The 24,396-nt window shown below is 41.8% G+C and overlaps 1 protein-coding gene across 2 annotated transcripts in view; it reads left to right on the top strand.

Moving 5' to 3' along the window:
• Pla2r1 (phospholipase A2 receptor 1) overlaps positions 1-24,396 on the top strand; it is a 135,784-nt gene that overhangs the window by 32,364 nt on the left and 79,024 nt on the right. For both annotated transcript variants that reach the window (NM_008867.2, XM_006498928.4), the window contains 5 exons: positions 5,263-5,376; positions 5,917-6,057; positions 16,642-16,836; positions 18,767-18,924; positions 23,305-23,403. In NM_008867.2, coding sequence (NP_032893.1) covers positions 5,263-5,376; positions 5,917-6,057; positions 16,642-16,836; positions 18,767-18,924; positions 23,305-23,403 — 707 coding nt within the window. The remainder of the gene's footprint in view (positions 1-5,262; positions 5,377-5,916; positions 6,058-16,641; positions 16,837-18,766; positions 18,925-23,304; positions 23,404-24,396) is intronic.

Genomic DNA, 24,396 nt, shown 5'->3' with positions numbered 1-24,396 from the left:
GCAACAGCATGACTTGACACTGGTAAATCAGATCTCATGGAAATGTCCTTCTAGATAAGCTCAGCATTGTTTCATCTGATCCAAGGATGGGATGGAGACAATGCTGGGAGAATTTTACCTTCATTTCTAATAACACTTATTTTAATAAACATCAAATAGGTCTTTGGCCAGAAAACAGAAACAAACCAAGATGAAATACAAGCTGCGTTTATCAAGGCTGATCAGACAAGTAACAGCTAATGAAATCCACCAGTGATTTAGTTGGGTCCCAGACAAGCCCCCACGTTGTCAATGGGGAAAAGCAGAGAAGCTCGGGTACCCTCCATCCTCCACGCCAGCCTGACGGGGTTCCTTCCCGTTAGGAACCTCCATTCAGACAAAGCCGAGTTTGTTGCTCAATGAAAAAAACAAGAAAAGAGTATATAGGTGGCCCAATATGAAGCAGAATTAGAGATTTATTTAATGACATTCTTAACATGATCTTGAACGCAGGGGCTAACAGAAGAAGCACCCAGGAAAAAAATAAGGCAGACCCAGACATTGATACCAGCTTCTCAAGAGAGTCTCTATCTAGTTATCTTTGCAATAGATATTTGTAGAATTTTTCTGGACTCAAGTTACGTCTCTAAAGATTGCTCAGAAATCATTCTTCCCCCATTTCAAAACATTTCTACACCAATGTTAAAAGTTCAAGAATTTTCTTCTGGGGCTGGAGAGATGGCTCAGTGGTTTAGAGCACTGGCTGTTCTTCCAGAGGACCTGGGTTCAGTTCCCAACATCTGTGTGGCTGTTCACAGCTGCCTGTAACTGCTGCTCCAGGGCATCAACGCCCTCACACAGATATACCTGCAGACAACACAGTAGTACGAAAAACAAATAATTAATTTTTTTACAAAATGAAATTGGTATTTGTTTTGGTTTAAATAATTTTCTTCTGCACAAAGTTATAAGGTGATTTGTAAAAGGTACTGTTTGGGTTTAGGAGGGGACGGAAGTGTGGGGAGCTCAAAGCTCTATATAACTTTAGGCTAAATCATACACAACTTGTTTATCTTTGACAAGGTAGCTTGAGGGAAAAATTATATTGTCTCCGTAAACAACTTTGGCCCTCTCAGTGGTCAATGGTGCCTGAGGTTCCCTGTCTCTGTCCACAAGATGGATAAACCAGGCCCAGGATGAAAGACTTTTTTTCCATGCTTTCCTTCCACGCGTCCACCATTTTTCCTATCTTTGTTTTCTGCCTCAAACAGAACTGTGAAAATGAGCTGGAAAGTGTGTTTCTTCCACCTGACCAGGTAGATCAGTGGGTAGAGAGAGAGAGGTGCTTGTGCGCAGGTCAGATGACCTCAGTTCAATCCTCAATCCCAGGATGCAGCAAGAAAGAAGCAAGTCCTAAGAGCTGTCCGTGCCCCCACACACGCACCACTGCGCACAGGCACCTCCACACACAAATTAATAATTCTTTAATAATAATTAATAATAGAAACATTAAGAACTATCAAATTCAACTGATTTGATTGAGTTTCGGGCACAATTTTTTTTTTCTCAAATTCATCTGTAGTAATTTTAGCCTTTGAAGTTCAGCCATACAAAAAGGAAAGCAAATGGAGAAAAATATCTGCCATAGTTCTACAATTTAGGGCTAGCCATGCTCTGCCAAAGTAAGTAAATATGCGTGCAGACATACTGCAGTGGCTGCTGAGGTAAACCCCGTGACTAAGAGTAAGGAGAGGAGAGGGTTTATGGGTTTATTTCCTTGTACACTTACAGGTAGTCATCACTGAGGGAAGTCAGGGCAGGAACTTAGAGAGGGAACTGAAGCCCAAGTCATGGAGGAGTGCTGCTTCCTGGCTTTGTTTAGCCTGCTTTCATATACCACTGAACACCATCTGCCCAGGGGTGCCACCACTCACATTGGGCTGGACCCTCCCACATCAATGATGAATCCAGAGAATGCCCTACAACAATCTAATGGAGGAATGTTCTCAGTTGAGATCTCCCCCTTTTCAGATGACTCTGGCTTGTGTCAGATTGGTAACTACAACAAATAAGACCTAACCAGTAGTATCTATAGAGATCAGTACAGTATAAAAAAACAAGGAGCCTGTGTAGTCCAAGGTACTTTCCAGTACACGGACAGACAGAAGAGAGAGACTCCTCTCTGTGTCCGAGTCCTGCCACCACCACCACTGCTTGCAGGGTTACTCAAGAAGTGAGTTAGCCTCTTGACAGTTCAACTTCCCCCTTAGGAAGTGGAAATCATGATAGTAACTAGTTGGTGGTATACAATGTATCTTATAATACAGAGGAAGCCTTAGGAAACTGTCTGGTGTGCATAACAAATGGTGTGGGCTGACCACTTAACAGCTGTGTGCATAATTTTATAATCTGCTTATTTAATTTACCTGTATGTATTCCTGTTTGTAAAGATGGATATATAGTTCTGTGTTGTGGGATACGTGTGTGTGTGTGTGTGTGTGTGTGTGTGTGTGTGTGTGTGTGTGTGATGTATATATGTGAGTATGCTGATGCATCCCTGCACACACTGTTGGAGAGCAGACCCAGATGGCAGGTGCCTTTCTGCATTCCTCCCTGCCTTACTCTCCTGAGACAGAGTCTTTCACTGAACCAGCGTTTCACAGGCTCAGCTAGGTTAGCTGGCCAGTGAGATCCTGGAGTCTTCCTATATTTGCCCCAAAATGTTGAGGTCACGAGCTTACTAGACATGTCCAGCTTCTGATGTGGGTTCTGGGAAGGCAACCTCAGGCCCTCATGCTTGCAGAATGAGCACTCTTACTCACCGAGACATCTTCTCCGGCCTGCATCTCATTTTAATTATTACTGAGCAGTGTAACTTGTAGTAACATGTCACTCTCTCAATCTGCCTTTGGAGTAGGCAGATAAAATTACTTTGATATTTGTTTATCGCTGTTGCCAACCATTCCCACACATACATGTGCTGTGTCCCAGTTACTTTGTCTGTATTCTTATAATGAGGTTCACTGGATGGTGAAAGAGGCGGACTTACAGCTTTACAAAGGCAGAGACATCGTCCAGAAGGACTGAGATAAATGGATGCACAGTGCCTGTTCAACCTTCCTCCACAGCTCTGCACAAGTGGGGAATTATCGTCAAAACTAATTTGAATGAATCTTCTTGGAATAAAATGACAATTTCCCAAATCATTACTAATGTGTAATGAGTCTTGTGCAAAAGCTTGCACACCATTTATGAATTACAGTTGTTATCTATCTTAACTGCCATGGTTTCTCATGGGAGAATTTGTACCTATTCATCAAGCTTGAATAGCAATTTAAAAAAAATAAGATATGTCAATGGCTTTTATTTAAACATTTCAATTCTATAATTAGGCTTTCGGGCTTGTTTGGGAAAATAGAAGTCTATTCAGAAAGACAGAAACTGTCCTAACCAAAGTATTTTTAGTGGTGAAAGGAGTCTAATATCTCTAGCTAGTCACCAAATTGTGAGATGAAGAATTATCTAGGCTGTCACAAATGACAAGAAACATCCAAAAGAATTTAGTCCTGAGTTTGTATTCATGTGCTAAGGGTAAACTTAGTTAAAAAGGTAAGTAGACTAGGGGAGAAGGGTTGGGTTTATATTTTGTCTGACTGTTTTGTTGGGTGATATTTTGTTTTTGTTTTTGTTTCTGTGTGTGTACTTTTAAACACTAATTACACATTGTATGATCCTTCTATATGTTTTAGTAAGCACAATTGCATGATTTTGAGTACATAGAGTAATTCTAAGAATAATTAATATGTGAATTATGTTATTTACAATATCACTTCTCCATGTCCTATCAGTGAATCTTCCAATCTACCCTGGCCTCATGGGAAGGTTAACTTAAAAAGAGACTGGATATAATGTCACAAAAACTTGGATATGGAGTTCATATATAATATGTTCTATTTAGTGTTAGAGCACCTTTTACCTTTTTTTTTAAGTGTCCAGCCTCATCAAACTTCCACTGTGTATTGAAATGTCCAATGGTTGAGGACTTAATTGCTGACTTTAACTTAATTGTTGAGCAGCAGACTTAACATGTGAATACACAGAGTCCTTGTCCTGATAACCACACAGCCAAACTGAGGAGCCTGGGAGAGTAAACAGGCTGAAATGATAGGAAGGAAACAAGCCCAGACACGCACTCTCTGGATATAATCTGCCTGCAACTTTAGGCTAGGTCCCTGCATTTAGAAAGAAGACAGACAGAGAGAGAGAGAGAGAGAGAGAGAGAGAGAGAGAGAGAGAGAAACACAATAGAAACAAAGACAAAGAGAACAAGGATAGACACACACAGAGAAACACAAAAAGAGATAGAAACAAAGAGATAGGCAGAGAGATACATGGAGAGACAGTGATAAAAAGAGAGGCAAGGAGAGAGAAAGGGAAGAGAAGGTGAGGAAGGGAGTGGGTGAGATTATCTGAAGCACATGAATCAGAAGAAAGCGGTGCTCTCCTTTACAGAAGATATGTCAAAACAGCAATATCTGAGAGGACCACAGAATTAGCCATTTTCACTGAAAATTTTATTGTACAAGTAGTACACATTCATACTAGAAAAAAACCACTTATTTTCAACTTAGGCACATTAATAGAAAAACCATAATTATACAATTTCGTTGGGCACATTGCTCTGTGTTAGCATGTTAGTCCTGTTTTCTACAGTATCTGTTAAAGGCACAGGATTGGATTAACTGGGGAGATGCTGCCGTGCTGTGCCGTGTTTAGAAGCAGGGACCACAGAACCACAAAAATCCTCTTCTCAAGTGTGTGGGCCCCCAGGCTGGGTCCCCCGTGCTGAGCCTCAGAACACTGGGCTCCTGCTCTCTGATGCTTTCCTTCAGCAGCTCTGCTTCGTCTTCAGTTCACCCCAGTGTGAGCGCTTGCTTCCATTCACTCTGTGGGCGTGGCCATGGTCATCTCTGCCTCCAAAGTCTAAAACTGGAAGTGTGTGAGCTGGAGGAAGTGGGAGAGCCTCACATTCCAAACAGAGCGCCTTCGGATAGACCAGAGCGTGACATTGCTCATTGCTGTCAGTAATTCTTCAGAGCCCTGCTTTGTCTCACCAAAGCCCCAGCAAAGGGGTCATGGCATCTGTTTCTATCATAGTCTGGCATTACCTATGGCTTTATGACACGACGAAATAGTTCAAGAAAGCAGTGAAGCATCGAGTTTGACTTTCTTTTAGTGTTGTCTATTCGCTTTCCTGTTGAAATGCCGTGATTTTCTTTTCAGAGCACTTGAGCAAGGTAGTCAAGGAAGTGTGGATTGGTTTGAACCAGCTGGATGAGAAGGCTGGCTGGCAGTGGTCTGATGGAACACCACTCAGCTACCTGAACTGGAGCCAAGGTACCCGCAGCACCTTATCTACCTTCAACATGCTGGGATATGCTGCAGACTTAGACATTGCAGTCCCACAAAAATATTTTATTCTGAGAGAGGTTAATGTTTACCTCCTTGGGTCAGGTTCTCCTGTGTTACCCAAGCAAGCCTAGACCTCTCAGTTCTTCTGCCTTGACCTCTCAAGTGCTGGGATTGCAGGTGTATGCCACCACACCTAGGGGTTTATAAATACTGTTTTATTCTTCCTGGCTTCCTACAAGGCGAGTTTTGTAGAAGGCAGAAGCCAGAAAGATAATCTATTTAGCTAACATCCTGGGGCTATGGGAGGGGGGGGATGTCAAAGATAGACTGCCATTTTCAAAATAGCAACAAATTGCAAAATATTTCCTCTGCTTTGATACAACCAAAGTAGTTCTCTAGTCAGATCTAGACTTGAACTTCAAAATCACAGACAATTATAGTGAGTGTCCTGTAGGGGGCGCTACAGAGGCAAAGAGAAGGGCTACCTTCTGTGCTGCAAGCATTTCTGTGTGTATTGATTTTCAGAGATAACTCCTGGGCCATTTGTTGAGCATCACTGTGGAACCCTGGAGGTTGTTTCAGCTGCCTGGAGGAGCAGGGACTGCGAGTCCACCTTGCCTTATATATGCAAACGGGATCTAAACCACACTGCGCAGGGAATCCTGGGTAAGTGCTCCTCCAGTCATCCTTTGGTTGTTGACATGTCCCCTCCACGCCTTCAAATTTCTCTGTTTTTGTAAATAATTCATAATTAGGGCTTGGAAAATTCAGGTTGGTGGCTATGTGAATAAAAATGTGTAAGTGACCCCGGCCATCCTGAAGTACCATGCCTACCACAAATGCTCAAAACCAGAGCAAAAGGACATTAGCCGAGTCAACATTCCTGTCCTTGCTCTTCCATCAATCCATATCAGAAAACCAACGTGTGCTTTCTTGTATAGTTTTGAGTTTTATTTGAGGGATTCCTCAAACTTAAAGGTAAAAGAGAATATCTTAGCAGTACATTTATTATGCTGATTTTCTTTGTTTTTCTTTTTGTTCGCTTTTTAACATAATACCTGTACAAAATTATGGAGTGCGATGTGCTTTGCTCCATGTGTGTTGTGCAATGATCAGCATAGCCATTGCTTCAAACATTATCATTTCTTTGTGAAGAAACCATTCCAATGCCTCTCTTAAGGCTATTTCAACATATTACAGTGCACCGTTTAGACTCTGGTCACCTGGTATGCAACAGAACTCCAGACCTCTACTGAAGTATTTTCATGTTTCTGCCACATTTCAAATTTCCTATTAGTAATGTGCTATCCCCACTAAAATAATGAACAAAATTTGGGTTATAATTAAAACAAATAATTCCTAGTTATAATCTACTCCAAGCCTATCATCGTCACTCGTTATTCATCTGTGAGTATGAGTGAGTACTGACAGATGTGTTGACAGTGATCAGTTTATGTTTTTGTACAAGACGTATACACTTGGCGTATGTGCGCGTGTGTATGGGCGTGTATGCCCATGTGAACATGCTGAGGCCAGAGGACATCAGCTATCCTGCTCTCTCACTTTCCGCCTCTTTCCCCTGAGACTGTGTCTCTTACTGAACCTGGAGATAGACTAGTAGCCAGCAAGCCTCAATAATAATCCTCTCTCTGCAGTCTCCTCCCACACTAGGATTTTAAGACTCATGCCTGACTTTTTACACGGGCTCTGGGGGATTTGAACTCACATACTCTGGCTTGCACAGCATCATTCTTACCCACTGACCATCTTCCTAGCCCTAATTATATCCATTTCTAATGTGTCTTGCCTCATTTAGTTTCTGTGGGAACTTTTAATCTGAACTTAAAAGTCAAAATAACAACAAGGCCAAATTTTAAAGAATTATTACAGGGATAATTAGAAACAGCTCTAGATTTTAAAATACACTAATTCATAATTTGTAAACATTGCCTCTGCCACTTGGGTTCTAACTGTTTTTTTCCCCTCCAATGGCAGTTGACACCGGCAGTGTTGGAGAACTGGGCATAGCGTGGGAGGGGGGAAAGCTTCCACTCATAACTTTGTGTAACGATTTTTCCATTATTTCAAGCATTTGCTAGAACTGCTTCTGGCTGTTATGGACATTTACTTTCTGATTTGTTTCTTCATCCTTTTTTTTTTTCAAAGATTATTTATTTTATGTATGTGAGTACACTGTAGCTGTAGAGATGGTTGTGAGCCTTCATGTAGTTGTTGGGAATTGAATTTAGGATCTCTGCTCGCTCTGGTCAGCCCTGCTTGCTTTGGTTGTTCCTGCTCTCTCTGGTCGATCCGGCCCAAAGATTTATTTATTATTATACATAAGTACACTGTAGATGACTTCAGATGCACCGGAAGAGGGCATCAGATCTCATTATGGGTGGTTGTGAGTCACCATGTGGTTTCTGGGATTTGAACTCAGGACCTTCAGAAGAGCAGTCAGTGCTCTTACCCTCTGATCCCTCACCAGCCCCGGTTTCTTCATTCCTTATTTCTCCATTTCTTCTTTCATCCTTCACTTAATTTTTGTTCTCTCTCTCTCTCTCTTTCTCTCTCTCTCTCTCTCTCTCGTCACCTTATTTTCTTTTGTTTGACTTGATGATCTCATCAATAGATCTAGTTAATGAATTGGTCTGATAATTACTCTAGTGGGATCACACTATGTTTCTGAGCTGCCAGGATATTTTTTTTTTTTTTTGCTAAATGACACATTTAAAAAATAATAATAAAATTTTAATGTGCTCATGCAGTAGAGAATTGATGAATATATAAAGTATACGTTGTTCATTTCAATCGGGTTGAGTATACCTATGACCTCAAATGTTAATCATTAGTGAAAACCTGCATGCTTGTTCCCAGTTTCCGAATGCTCAGCCCTTCACTGTCCCCTCCAGCTCACCGTCACCCAGCTGTGGATAGCGCCTCCCCACCCCGCCCAGCCTCTCACTTCTGTCACTCTACTTCACCACAAAATGATGACATCAAAATCCGTGAAAATGTTGTTACATTTCACATGTGAACGAGAGCATGTGGCCTATGTCTCTCTGTGCCTGGCTTCCTATACCTAATATAATGACCTAGGTCTACCCATGCCATCCAAATGACAGAATTTCACTCCTATGACTGAATAATACTTCGTTAAATATATTGTGCATGGTGTAAATATGTCACGTCTTTTTATTCACTTGTTTGCTGAGTGACACTTCCCTTGTTTCTGTTCTTGACTAGTGAAGTAAATAATGCAATGTCACTGATCTAGAGGAGATAGGACCTGGGAGAATGGAGCTGAGAAATGGGTGGACTAACGTCTCAAGCAAAAGCCACTTTACTCAAAGCATCAGACAGTTTATACTCTGAGGGTGAAGAAAGGCCGCCCCAGTAAAGTTCTCATTAGTTAAGCTGTATACAATCTCAGTAACAAGCCACACATGGCAAAAACAAACAAACAAACCATGTTTTTCCATGGAGGCATAGAAAGGATAGTTTAACCATTTAATTGAATAGCATCAGCAAGCAATAATGAGTCATCTGCAGTAAAGCCACTCCTCTCTGTTACACCTGGGAGGGGTACGCAAACCATTCCAAGAACAATTCCATGTTTTGAAGAAACTGATGTCACAAGACGTTGTTTTATTTTCTTGGAGCTTTCTCACAAGCACTCAAAATTCTCCTCACAATTCTCAGACCAAGTTCTGACAATGCTACAATGGGCATAGAAGTACAGCTGTTCTTTTGAAATACTAATTTCAATTCATATATATATATATATATATATATATATATATATATATATATGTAGAAGCTTTTTAGTTGACAATACTCATTTGTCTGATATTACTTTTAATTACTGTGCTTCAGACTCTTCTTGTTCAAAAGATGCTCACCCATTTCAATATCCTGATGTACTTGCCCTTTTTTCTTCAAACAGTTCCATAACTTAAGGTCTTTTTGTAAATTATGAACTCATTTTTATTTGTTATTTTGCAAATGCTGAACATGGTATATTTTCACTTTTCCATGTATGCACGCCCGTTTCTCCAGCACTTTTTATTGAAGATACTTCTCTTTCTTTGTTCTGTGGTCTTATAACTTTGGTTGAAGATCATTTGCTACAATCCACGGGCTCACTTCTCAGTTCTTTATCCTGTTCTACTGGTCAGAGTCTGTGTTTATGCTGATCCCATATTCCTTTGAATACTAGAGTTTTGTAGTATGTTCCAGAGTTAAATTTTGTTCTCTTCACCTTGCATGGTTATCTTAGTTGGGGTTTCATTGCTGAAAAGGGATACCATGACCAAGGTAACTCTTATAAAGGAAAACATTTCATTGGGGCTGTCTTACAGTTTCAGATTGGTCCATTGTCGCCATGGTGGGAACCATGGCAGCATCCAGGCAGATATGGTGCTAGAGGAGCAAAGAGTTCTATATCTTGATCCGAAGGCTGCCAAGAGACTATCTTCTGAAGGCAGGCAGCAGGTTCTCTCTTCCAAACTAGGTGGAGCTTGAGCACTAGGAGACCTCAAAGCCCGCCTACACAGTGACACACTTCCTCTAACAAGGCCACACCTCCTAATAGTGCCACTTCCTACAAGCCAAGGATATTCAAACACCACATTCCACTCCCTGGCCCCCATTGGCTTGTTCAAACACAGTTAGTCCAACTTCAAAAGTCCCCATAGTCTATTACAGTCTCAACAATGTTTAAAAGTCCAAAGTTCAAAGTCCCTTCCAAGATTCATGCAATCTCTTAACTCTAATCCCTTATAAAATCAAAATCAAAAACCAGTTCACAAACTTCCAACATCACAGGATATACATTACCATTCCAAATGTCACAGTGAGGAAATACTGGGCCAGAACAAGACAGAAAACCAGCTGGGCAAACTTGAAACTGCATCTCCATGTTGATATCAACATGCTCTTCAGAGCTCCAACTCTTTTCATCTTTGTTGATGGCAACAAGCTCTTTCCTCTTGGGCTGGTTCCACTCCCTGTTATCAGCTTTCCTTGGCAGGTATCCTGCTGCTCAGAACTTACTTCTCCAGTTCTGACCTCTGTAGCACCCTAGGCTCTGATTAATTCTACTCCACTGCTGCTGCTATTCTTGGTGGTTATCCCATGGTACTGTCATCTCCAACACACTGGGGTCTTCCATTGCAACTTGGCTTCATCCAACAGTCTCTTATAGGCTCTTTTCATGGTGCTAAGCCTCAATATCTTTGGATGACCCCTTGAATACTAGGCTGTCAGCTACAACTGAGGCTGCACCTTCACCAATAGCCTTCTCGGTCTCTCACAGTGCCGAGCCTCAGTTACTCTCCATAACTCCGTCATGCCTTCAAAACTGTACCATCTGGGTGATTCTTACACATTGCTAAGTCCAGATGCCAGAGCAATGTCTGTATCCGGAACACAGCTCCTTTGTGCCCTCAGAAAACACCAGAAGATTTCACCCCAGTGATGCTTAAAACTGTATCTCCATCTCTGATGACAAAGTGCTCTTCAGATCTCCCACTCTTTTCATCTTTGTTGATGGCTACAAACTTCTTCCTCTTGGGCTGCTTCCACTCAGTTAGAAGCTTTCTTTGGCAGGTATCCCGCAGCTGATCTTTTCTTAACTACCTCTAATTTCCTAGCTCCAGCTCACCAGCATCAATTGTTTGCAGTAACCCCTTCTACTCTTGACTCTAAAGTCAGTGCCACACGGCCAACGTTGCCAAGTTCTGCTGCTCACCAGACTGAAACATGGCTCCCTTGTTCTATTACATCTTTACCAACTTTTTGTTTTCAGTGGTTTCCTTCACTGCTTAAGCTTGGATGTCCTGGAACTTGCTCTATAGACTGACCTTGAACTCAAAGATCTTCATATCTCTGTCTCCTGAGTGCTGGGATTAAAGGCGTGTACCACCATGCCTGGACCTAAGCCTTTCTTTACCCCTCACAAGATCTTTACAAGTTCTGTATTGTAGTTCATTCCAGATACAATTAAGTTGACAACTGATAGTAACCATCACAATCCATCCCTTGTCAATTTGACACATAATCATATCTCCTTATGTCCAAATGAAAACAATAACCAGGTAATAATAACACCTAGCATAATATAAGTATCCCTTATTCAATTGCAAACAATAAGCTTAGGTGGGTAGGATCTTGTACCGAGGTCTCCACTCTTTTAATTCCATTCAATATCCTTGAACACAGAATTTAGCTCCATTCCACTTCCTCATGTCCCTTTACTCTTTGAACCATACATTCTGTATTTTTCCTTTCTAAGCTTGTTACTCCTGATCAGCTTGTTATCTTTAATCAAAAACACTCTTCACAAGAGTGAACCATAGTACAGAATCTATGCTAGGCTTTTCTGAGATTTCCTTTGTCAATGCAGTTAATCTAAATCTCTTTATTTTCGCTTCAGCAGACTCATTCTTCATCACATATCACAAGAATGATCTCTAGGTAACATACTAAAATTCTTCTCTTGTGAAACCTCTTGAGCTAAGTCCCCAAAGTTCAAATCACCCTCAGCACCACTGAATTCCATTTTCCTATTAGGATGACCTGTTAAGCCCTGCTTAAAACATTCTGCTGCTTTCCAAAGTCCCCAAATCCACATTCTTCCAACAAAAGCATGGTCAGGCCTATCACAGCAATACCAGTCCTAGGTACCAACTTCTGTCTTAGTTAGGTTTTCATTGATGCAAAAGGACAACATGACCAAGGCAACACTTATAAGGGAAAACATTTCATTGGGGCTAGCTTATAGTTTAGAGCTTCAGTATAGTCCATTATCATCATGGTGGGAAGCATTCAAGCAGACATGTGCTGGAGGAGCAAAGAGTTCTATATCTTGATCTGAAGGCTGCCAGGAGGAGTTGTCTTCCAAAGGCGGCCAGCAGAAGGGTCTCTCTTCTGTACTGGGCAGAGTGTGAGCACTGGGAGAACCCACAGCCTGCCTACACCATGACACACCTCCTCCAACAAGGCCACATCTGTTCCAATAAGGCCATACCTCCTAATAATGCCACTTTCCATGGGCCAAGCATTTAAACCACCACAGCAGTTTTTACTGTTTAAGTGATTTATGATTCCAGACAAAATTAAGGCTTGCCTTTTTTAGTTCTGTGAAAAACATCCTTAGTATTTTGTTAAGAATTGCACTTATCCTATTTTTCCAATTATTGTAAACAGGTTTTATTTCTTTATTAGATAATTCACCGTTAGCATATAGCAATAGTCTTGACTGTTGTTGTTGTTGTGTTTTTCATGACAGGGTTTGTCTGTGTAACAGCCCTGGCTGTCCTGGACCTTACTTTATCCTCACTTTGTAAACCAGTCTGGGTTTGAACTTACAGAGACTAGAGTGCTGGGATTAAAGGTTTGAGCTACCACGCCAGACCAAATAATCCTTACTTTTGATGTGTTATATAGAATTCAGTTATATTTCTATCTGTTTTCTGTGGGGTTGGTGGTGTCTCTGCATATATAATAAGATGATGGGTTCTACATACAATGACAATTTTGAGCCCTCTTTTCTGATTTGAATGCTTTTCCTTCTTTTGCTTGATTGCTTTAGTGAGCACTTCAGGAACTACTAGACAGAAGTAGTGAAAGTGGGCACCCTTGTAACAGAACTCAAGGAGAAAGCTTTCAGCTTTTCTCGGTTCAGTTTATACTATGAAGCATTTTTTTAAAGCAATAAAGTATTTCTGGGTTCATTCCTAAGTACCACAAATACCAGAAGGTAGAAGCAGGAGGATCAGAGCTTCAGGTCATCCTTGGCAGAAGCTCCAAGCCAGCCTAGACTACATGAGGCCCTATATTTAACACCTCCACCAATAATAACATTTCATAATACTTCCGAATAGGGTAGAGGGAGGAAACATAGAGGGGGTATAAAAAAATATTGCCCAAAATAGAAAAACTTTCAAGAACAAGATTTGATGAATCTATGAAGGGAAATTAAAAATGAAAGCATAAAAGTATAGGGGAAGTTCGGAAGGGACAGTACTAAAATCCTAGAGGGAAAAAGAGGAGCAACAGGGCCACTTCTTTCTGGCTCCCCAGAAACTGGCCACTGCCAGCTACAAACATGGAGGAGTTCATGGCTGAACCTGAAGACTCTTTCCTGTCCTGTTGGTTTTGTTGTTGCTAAAGCTGGAATGGACAAGTGTTAATGTCTGCCCAGTTGTCTTCATAGTGGGGGTTTTCCTTCTCTGCAATACCAGTGGCCTCTGCTGGCCATGCTTACCTTTGCATTCTATGACTTGGATCAATGTCCTCACCTTCCCCAGATTCCTAGTGGTATCCCCTGGGGTGACTAATCTTTTCCCTGATGGTTGTCCCCCAAATGCAGTGGAGTGTGTGGGAAGATATCATAGCATTAGGATGAGTGCAGGCAGGAAACCCATCCTTGCATATTACTTTTTGAGTAATGTCTTAGTTCCTTTTCCACCCTGTGACAAAATGCCATGACCAAGGCAATTTATATAATAGAGCATTTAATTAGGCTTGCAGTCACTGGGTTAGAGCCTATGATAACAATGCAAAGATATGGTGGCAGGGACAGCTGAGAGTTCTTGACCTAGATAAATAGGAAGCAGAGAGGGCACCCTAAGAATAATAGGAGGTTTTGAAACTTCAGAGCCTACCCCCAATGAAACACGTCCTCCAACAAAGCCACGCCTCCTCATTCTTCCCAAACAGTTCCACCAACTGGGGACCAAGCATAAATTCTCATTCAAACCACCACAGTGTTAGTGAGCCTGCTGGAGGGACAGTGTGGTGGGTATCACATACACACCTTCTGGACTTCAGAATTCTCACTCTCTACCCCAGTGACTTACAGATGGTGGCTTCAGAGCTCTGAGCTGTCAAACTGCAGCTTTTACAGAGATAGCCTTTAGTTTACCGTGTTACCCCAAAGTGCCAACATCTTCCTTTCCATCTCTGGTTTTATCTGAACTTTTTCTTTTTCAGTCGGGCTAAGGATTTGTCTATTGTATTTGGAGAATTCCAGTAGCTAATTTCAGTGACCTTTTGTAATTTGTCACCTCCATATCATTCATTCCTACTCTGGTCTTTATTATTCTTTCCTTGATTTGTTCTTGTTTTGCTCACCAACCCCTTGAGGTGCAGCAAGGGAATGGGTATGACGCTGAATGTCTACCTTCCATAGGTAAGCAGAGGATTCCTATACGCCTCCCCACTAATGCTGAGTTTGCTTGAGCCCATATAGCTTGGCATGTTGACTCTCTACATGCACCTGTTTCAAAAGAAATTTTTAAATTTCTTCTTCTTCTTCTTTGATTTATTGCCTGTTCAAAAACAAGTCATTTAATTTCCATGAGTAAGTATTAGCTTCCTCTTTCTCATTTTTGAATTCTAGTTTTATTGCATTGTGTTGGGGAAAAAAAAGTAGTTGATGTGATTTCAGTTTTTGTCGATTTGTCAATGCTTGTCTTGTGACCAGGAACATTATCTGTCATGGAGAATAATTTATGCTGATGAGGGAAATTGTGAATTAGGCAGCTGCTGGAATGTTCTGTAGATGTCTCTAGGGGCATTTGGCCAGGGTTGCAATTTGATTTTGCAGTTGTGTGGTTGGCTTATAGTGTGGACAGTCTGTATATCACTAAATATGAGGTGCAAATTGCCAACTACTAGTGTATTAGAGTCTCTCTCTTCCCTTAAGTCTGCTAATTTATACCTTATGTATTTTTTAAAAATCTAATATGCTTCTATCAAGCAGCTGTTTTAATTTTTATGGAAGGTCTCCCAGACTGATTACTAGCTAGTCCATTTCTAAAACTTTCTTTTGTCTAACAGACACAGGCATGGCTTCCTGAAAACTTCCAATACTTATTGTAATGCAGCAGTGTCTAGCCACTAAAGGACTGTTTATCTTGCCTTTCCTAATCTAGTTTTGTTCATGCCAATCCTTCTAGAAATACTATTCTGGATGCCTGTTTTCTCTGGGCCATTTGTCACCAGATAATGCTCACGTCCAATTGGCTAAGAGCTTGGCATTGGTACCTTGTCACTCTTATTAGGCAGTAATCCAAGTCAGCTTTTACCCAGTGTAGTTAGTACGTTGTTCAAAAGGAACTAAGAGAGTATCTAGAGAGAGGAGTCTGCCCCCATGAGCCAGCTACACCCAAATGCATCACTCACTGTCAGACACTGAAGGGTTCTGCCCAGTTCTACACAGTCACCAAGAATCGACCTAAGTCATAGCCATGGCCACCAGGCTGTGCTGCAATAGGAAGCTCTATGCTAGCCTTCCCTCTGCTCTCTAGCAGATGGCATCCTGACCTCTGCCTTGCCTCCTGAAGGCCAGTTTTGCTACAGCCAGCTTCCTGGACAAATGCAAGACTCAGCCTACAGTTAATAGCTTTATGGTGGGAGTTGCAGGGCTCTGCTTAGCACTGGGTTTCACCAGGGGAGCCCTGGTGCTGGGTCTCAAACTACACTTAATTTGGTCTTCCCCTGGTAAGAGGAGTCTCTGTGCTGTGGGGCTTGGAGGTGGGGAAAGGATCAAAGGCTTTCCTTCCTGCTGTCCTCACTGCCTTCCCATTTGCTCATACTAAAAGGGGCCGCTATAGCATCCTACCTGCTATTCTTAGCTCTTCTGAAGAAAGTCTGGTGAAACTCAAGGGAGGAGTTTTGTACACTCATCCTGCATGACATCATAGATACCACAGCGACCCAGGAGAATGAGAAAATGAAACTTCATCCTCTGTGCTCTAAAGGAAGTGAACAGAATTTTAGGCTCTTTTAGCTCCAGGATAAGGATACCTGCCCTGTATAAAATCCTTGGAATACCATTTAAATTATGTTTCATAACAGCCTTTTTATAATATGAAATCATTTTTAAATAGGCAGACCAGTTACAGTCTCTCTCTCCCCCTCCCCCTCTTCTCTCCCCCTTTCTCTCCCTCCCTCTTCTCTCCCCTCCCTCCCTCTCTCTCTCTGTTTGTATATATGTGTATGTTTCTATGTATATATTTATATATGTATGTGTACTGTGTGTGCCCAGTGCTTATGTTAAAAAAAAGGGGCTCCAGATCCTCTGAGCTAGAGTGACAGGTGGTTGTAAGCCACTGTGTGGGTGCTAGGAACCAATTCTGTGTTTTACTTGCTAAAAGTGATCACACTCATGACTCTATAAAGGATATTGGGTAGCACTGGCAGTAATTGTGCAAATGCTGTTCTTTGTGTTGATTTATAAAGAAAAGGACTCCTGGAAATACCATGCCACTCACTGTGATCCTGACTGGACTCCCTTCAATCGTAAATGCTACAAACTTAAGAAAGACAGAAAGAGCTGGCTTGGGGCTCTGCACTCTTGCCAATCGAATGACAGCGTGTTGATGGATGTAGCTTCGTTGGCAGAGGTGGAGTTTCTTGTAAGCCTCCTTAGGGATGGTGAGTACTAAAGACTTTGCCTCAAGGTCTATGAAATAGTATAAGTAACTACCTTTTAATTAGAGTTGAAAACAAGTTAAATTATTTTAAAGTGATAATTTATGGTGTATATATATGATATATACACTAATATATATGGAATATATATTTAAACATAAAGTCAAAATTTCTGAAAAATACACAGAAACACAATTCACTGGATTTTTTAAGTCATATATTCAGAAGCTATGTAACATATTTACATTTGTCAAATAGATATGTGGTTTTTTTTTTTTTTTGGCCCAACCTATACAACCCAACCCATACACCTAAGGCTTCGGAAAAATTATGGAAGAAGGAACAGAAAGATTCTGAGAGCCAGAAAACCAGGATGTCTGCTGTGAGATGCTGCTTATAGATATGATAGGGAAGTGGCACACATGAAATCTTAACAATATAGCTGACTAAACAAGATCTGTGTAATGACAACACCAGTTGATGACAACATAGATAGGGGAAGTCTCACAGAGTCCTAGATGAAGAGCTATAGCCAATCAATGGCTACAGAGAGATGAAGGATCAGTTTTCTTCAGGGATGAGAGGTGATTCAGTCCCAAATGGTCAGCCCTAAACACATGTACATACAAGCAACACTAAATGTACTCAGTAGATTATACACATATACATATACATCATATACATATATATAATGAATTTGAGAGTGGGTACAGTGGAACACTGAATCGATGGAGAGAGAAGTGGGTAGAAACAATGTAAACATAATACTCACATTAAATTCTCAAAATTAAAAAAAAATACATGAAAAAGAATCTCAAGGGGTAGAAGTCATAAAGCCATTCCTTAGAACTTCTATCTGAACCCTAAACCCATAAGTCAGCCTATGGCTGCTGGGCAGCCATGTGCTATACTCTCCTAAAGGTAATGTCTTAGGTAAATAATTTGACTTCATTTGCCTCAGTGGTTTTCGGGCTGTGTGTCATACCCGAGGTTCCAGGCTCCTGAGCCTTCCCTCTTCCTTTCTTCAGAGCAAGCTGCCCCACCCCCACCCCTACCCATGTTATACATTAAGCATGGTGTCGTTCCCAAAAAAAAAAATTCCTTGAAATTATACCTTCATTTTCCAATGTTTAACAAAAAAATCCCTACGCTCTGGCTGGTGACCTTTTCAATGTTAGACTTTAGTTCGCACACACAAATACTTCTAGGTCATTTTCCCTAATCCTTTGCATTTGGGATTAAAAGAATCCTGCAGTGTCCCCTGTATCAACAAGGACACTTGAAGCCTCTCTGCTGCCTACTGCTTCTCACTGCATCCATGGGGCTCTGAGGTTTTGTTTGTGTCTCTGGCAACCCCACTGTTCTGTGTAAGCTGTGGGGAGCTTCTGCTTGTTTTATTGAGAGGGGCTGAGGGGGAGGGAGAGAAGAAAAAACACACAAGTTACACCATGTTAAAAGAGTTTGGGTGGTGGTGGTGGTGGTGGTGGTGGTGGTGGTGGTGGTGGTGGTGGTGGTGATAGTGGTGATAGTGGTGATAGTGGTGATGGTGGTAGTGATTTTAATGTTCCCCTTTCCAAAATCCAATTAGCCTCTTAACTTTCCTTTTCTCTACGCAAAAGCAAAACTAGATATTTCAGGTCACTTTTCGCACAGGAGGAGCCCACATTCTGGAGTCCCTGAACTCTGACTTGCTCCGGCCAGTGCTTGCTTTTGGTTTAGCTCACATTCCACCTTCCTTAGAAGACCTATATTGAGCAAACCTGGATATTAGGGGAGGGGAGAGGACTGGACAAGTACTCCGTAGTGAGTCCCAAATAAGATTTATCACATAAACAAAAAGAATCACATGTGAGTGAGTATAGCTTACTAATAACCTGCATGTGCCATAAAAATAAGCAAACAATATCTTATAATCTCTATGTATTTCTTACAGAAAATGCATCAGAAACGTGGATTGGTTTGAGTAGCAATAAAATCCCAGTCTCCTTTGAGTGGTCCAGTGGCTCCTCTGTCATCTTTACTAACTGGTACCCTCTGGAGCCTCGAATTCTTCCAAACAGAAGACAACTGTGTGTCTCAGCCGAGGAATCTGTAAGTTGATTCATTTGATCAGTGGTCAGTTTTGTGGCACTGATACCGAGACTCACCTATACTAGGGACTTGGGTCGTGGTCGAGACCAAGAGAGGCAGTTCCTACACTTCACAGGGCTCCCATGCTTGTTACTATGCACATGGTAACTCTGAGGAAAGAAAGACAAAGCTGGCATCAGAGCGGGAGCTGCAGACAGGAAAGGGGTGGGAAACCTCTCTGAACATCTGGTGTTTAAGTTAGGACTTCAAAGAAGCAAAAACCCTTACACAACAGAGGAAAATCATTCTAAGAAAAACACAAAGGTAGGCAAAGCCCTAGAGAGATCGTTGCTGCTTCCTCCCCTAAAACCAGGCAGGTACACATTGTTCTGAAGGTTAGTGAAGATCTGTCGTCTTCAATAGCCAAACACGGGGCCATTAGTAAGGCGGTGATAGGACATGGGACAAGAGGAATAATAAAATATAGACTTATATACCAAGGCCATCAGAGTGTTTCAAGGATCCAGTGGAAAAACCTGACTTGAAAATAACTTTGGTCATAATGTACAGAATGTATTGGACAAAACAGAAGCTGAGAAACTATTTGAAGGCTATTCCATGGTTGACCTAGTGTAGTTACTATGCTGAGAAGAAAAAAGATTCAAGGTGTCTCAAATAACAAGATTCATTGCTAACTAAATTGGCTGTGGAGGGCCAGAAACAAATTTTGTTTGGTTGGTTTTTACTTGAATGAACACCACTTTGGTAGACAGTGGTGAGGTAGACCATCCTGCTGGAGAGATAGGGAGGAGGAAGGCTGGAAGGTTACACTGGAAAGTGATGGTTTTAAAGCTCCCGTAGCTTATAAACACCTCTTTGAAGACCATGGATCAATGCCAAATCTCACTCTCACATGACCAGAATGGAGCTAGCGACCTTGGCATTATGCACACTCTTGTCTGCCCTTTATCCAAGATGTCAGATTTGCAGAAATAGCTTTAGTCTGAACCATCTGAATAGTTTATTAAACATTTTGAAAAAATAGCCTCTCTTTGCTCAAACAGCTGTGGGGAGCACTGGCTGAGTTTAAGGAGACTCCAGGACTTGATGGGTGTCCTCATTCTTTCTAGCCACAGGATGTGGTGTCAAGTTCCCCCCCAAGAAACAGCTCATTAAATGCTACTTAGGTAGCTTGACAAAATAATTGTAGCAACCAAACATGAAAATTTCAAAGCGCTTACTTTTCTGACAAGTTTCACTTCTGTATCTTTTGAGACTTGCAGAAACATGTGCACTCATAATTATACATGCCACCAGTGTGGGTCTGAGTGGCATTTGGGAAGGAAGCAGCAGCAACTTCTTTAGATGTCTGTCATGGATGCAGCTCTCCTGAACCCTAGCACATTTTCAGGAGTTGATGGTGTTTGAGTCAGGGGTTCTTAGATAATTAAGGTGACCTCATTTCCTATTGTCTGGTGTGACTATTTCACTTACCATATTTATAGAGGGAAAGCTAACATTTGGATAGGGATTGTTTTAATTAGTGTATATTCGCTGTACACATTAATGGGTTCATCATGACTTTTTGTTCAAGCATGTCACGTGCTTTAACCATGTCAGACCTCATTACCCTGTCATCTCCTTCTTCCTGACACTAGTCCTCTCTCTTTCCTCCAGGAGTCCTCATCTTGTGAGTGTGTGAGAGTGTGAGTGCATGTGAGCATGTGTGTGAATGTGAGAGTGTGAGTGTGATATATGTATGTACGAGTGTGAGTACATGTGTGTGTGAGAGTATGAGTGTATGAGTGTGTGAGAATTGAGGGTGTGTGAGTGTGTGAATGCGTATGGGAATGTAAGTGTGTGAATGTGTGTGAGTGTATGTGAATGTGTGAATGTGTTTGAGTGTATGTGAATGTGTGTGTGAGTGTATATGTGAGTGAGTGAGTGTGTGTGTATGTGTGTGTGTGTGTGTGTGTGTGTGTGTGTAAAGCCTAGATTCCACATAAGAGAGAAACATGGGATAGTTGTCTTTATGGTCTTTATGTCTGGCTTATTTTAATTGTGCTCTCTAATTCCTAAATAGGGATTAATTTTAAGAAAATGAGGACAAATGTTGATATTTGTGCTGCCTATTTTTTGTTTTGTTTCGGGGTTTTTTGGTCAACTTGACACAAGCTGGAGTTGTCTGAGATGAGGGAACTTCAATTGAGAAAATGCCTCCGTAAGATCAGGCTGTTGGGCATTTTCTTAATTAGTGATTGATGGAGAAGGACCATTATGGGATGTGCCATCCCTGGGCTGGTGACCCTGGGTTCTATAAGAAAGCAGGCTGCGCAAGTATGGGGAACAAGCCAGTAAGCAGCAACCCCATGGCCTCTGCGTCAGCTCCTGCCTCCAGGTTCCTGCCTGTTGAGTTCCTGTCCTGACTTCCTTGAGGATGAACAGTGATACAGAAGTGTAAGCTGAATAAGCCGTTCCCTCCTCAAACTGCTTTTGCTCATAGTGTTTCATCACAGCACTAGTAACCCTAACTAGGCAGTATTGCTGCATGGTCAGAACAATCGTGCTCTGAGAGATTTTGCAGCACCTCCTCTTTTTTGCAGCATATAAACTCCTTAAACAGTAAGCAGATGGAGCATTGAAATTAACATTTACTTCCATCAAACAGTTCTCAGTATGAATATAATAATTATTATTATATGAATAATTACAATCACTAACTTTACATAAATCTATCTCACACCTAAATTTGAAGGTGAGAGCTCATTCACACTTCCTCCCAACAGATACCAAGCACCTGTAGGGTGTCTGACACTGTCCTATAGCAGAAAATCATTTTCTGGCAGGTTCCATGGAGAGGCCTGGCACTTCTCTTACTGGTGATGATGTTGGTCCTGACATAGTATTTCCCTGAAGGCAGTCAAAGGACCCCATATATCCCCCTAAAATCCTGAACACCAAAGCACCGCCTGAAATTTGAACTGAGTAGTTTTCACCTAATAATCTGTTTTGTGTTAGGATTTCCAGGTCGTCTGGGAAGACACTATTTTGATCTGTTCACTACTATATTATTATCAGTAAAGGATCTGAGAAAAGCTTTAGACTAGTGGTTCTCAACCTTCCCAGTGCTGTGACCCTTTAATACAGTTCCTCATGCCGAGGTGACTCCCAACCATAAAATTATTTTTGTTGCTACTTCATAACTGTCATTTGGCTACTGATATAAAATATAATGTAAATATATGATGTATAGGACATCTTATACATGACCCCACAAAGGGCTCATGATATAGGTTGAGAAGCACTGATTTAGGCAGACATAAGAAAAGACCTAAAGGGTCTGTATATGAAGAGGAAGCTGGGGCTGGGGAGAGGCCTCCCTGAGTATACAGTACTTTCTCAGCAAGCGTGAGCACCTGAGTTCGAATTCCTAGCATACTTGTAAAGGCATAGGCATGGTGTCGGGTCTGTAACCCCAGCAGTGGGGAGGAAGGAGACAGGCAGTTCCCTAGAGTTCACTGGCAAGCCAGCCTAGCCAAATGATCAGCTCAGGTTCAATGAGAGGCCATTGCTCAAAAAATGAGAAAAGCAATTGAGAATGCCATGCAATGTCAACTTCTGGTTTACATGCGTGCATACACACCCAACCCCCAACATATACATATCTGCATACACATGAACATGTACATTCACCATATATACACCAATGAGAGAGAGAGAGAGAGAGGAAGGAGGAGGAGGAGGAGAAGGAAGGAAGGGAGGGAGGGAGGGAGGGAGGGAGGGAGGAAGGAAGGAAGGAAGGAAGGAAGGAAGGAAGGAAGGAAGGAAGGAAGGAAGGGAAGGAGGGAGGGAAGGAGGGAGGGAAGAAGGGAGGGAGGGAGGGAGGGACAGGAAAGGAGAGAAGAACGCTGGGCCCGGGGAATATCTGTAATCCTAGCCCTAGCACTTAGGAAGCCAAGGCAGGAAGACTGCTGAGCTGGAGCAAATCTAGGCTGTGTTCTGAGTTCTAGCCTGAGCCTGAAACTGCAAAGTTAAGATCTACTCTCAAAAAAATAACAATATTTGATTAATTAAAGAGGAAGCTTAGTGAGGAAGGACGTTGGAGTTGAACATGAATTTTAACCCTGGGGACGAGTCATGGCAGTTTCTGCGTATTCCCAGCACCAACCAAATCCCTTCCTCACTCGGGACCACCCAGCTCTGGACCTCACTGGGGTCCACCCAGGTCTGGACCCCGAGCAGACTGCCTCAGGCAAGAAGCAGCTACCAGGCTGTTGTGTGACCATGCAGGGTTCTGGAACACCACCCACTGGGAACACTTGCTATTCAGAGCTCTGCTCATGACTGAGCAACGTCCTGTCCGGAGTTCACTCATTCATCCTGTGACACTTTTCCCTTTAGGACGGACGCTGGAAAGTGAAAGATTGTAAAGAAAGACTCTTTTATATTTGTAAGAAAGCAGGGCAAGTCCCTGCTGATGAGCAGTCCGGATGTCCAGCGGTGAGTACTGCGAGCACTGCCATGTTTTATTTTGTATCAGTTTAGGGCTATGGCTTCCTAATGTTTTGTTTTGTTTTGTTTTGTTTTGTTTTGTTTTGTTTTGTTTTGTTTTGTTTTAGCTCATTGTTTCAGTAAAACTTGCTAAGTAATTGGCACATGTATAATTAATTTATGGAATGAGTCCAGAAGCCAGGCATGTACTACAACCCTAATACTCAAGAAGCTGTTGAAGATCATAAATTTGAGACCAGCCTGAACTCTATAGCAAGTTCCAGGCCAGCCTTGCTACATAATAAGACCCTATCTAAAAAACAAAACAGCAACAATTTAAAAACAAAAACATTGATTACCTCAAAAGCAAAACAGTAATTTTTATTTCCCGCTGAGTAATTTTGGGGTGTTGGGCTGTGTGAGCAATGCTTCCATCTTATTAGCCAAAAAATTACTATTAAATAAGAAATATTTTGTCAGAAAAGTCAAATATAAGTCACTCTTCCTCCTGTCCTTCCAAGGACAGCCCAGGGGCACCTGAGGGGCTGAGTCTGGCCCCAGAACAGACAGGAGGAAAACGGACCAGTGAGTTGGCTTGGTTACTGCGGTGTTGTTTTAGCTGAATTAGCCAATTTCTAAAGTGTTCTGCAATTAACCACAGAACTAAGACCTTTTCCAAGAAATATCCTAGAAATCATCTTGTGTCTGATCAAAAGCTGGTGGTGTTCACTGACAGGGCACAAAATGATGAGCATTTTAAACTGGTGAGGAAGCAAACACGGACAGACAGAGTCATGTGACCTGGTGGTGTAGGAAGCAGAAGTGAAGTCAGGTGTGCTAGAATAAATGAATAGCCACTTCACGATATGATTTTAAGGAAGAGACCTGCCCTACCTTGCTCCTACTGCTAACTGACAGAGCTACACATTTTCATCTTCATCTAAGTCCCCAAACTTACATTCTTACTACTCCAAAGGACAATCACTTAATTTGGGGGGAAAA

Source organism: Mus musculus, chromosome 2, assembly GCF_000001635.26.
Source record: "Mus musculus strain C57BL/6J chromosome 2, GRCm38.p6 C57BL/6J".
Classification (NCBI taxonomy): domain Eukaryota; kingdom Metazoa; phylum Chordata; class Mammalia; order Rodentia; family Muridae; genus Mus; species Mus musculus.
This window is presented reverse-complemented; position numbering and strand designations above follow the sequence as displayed.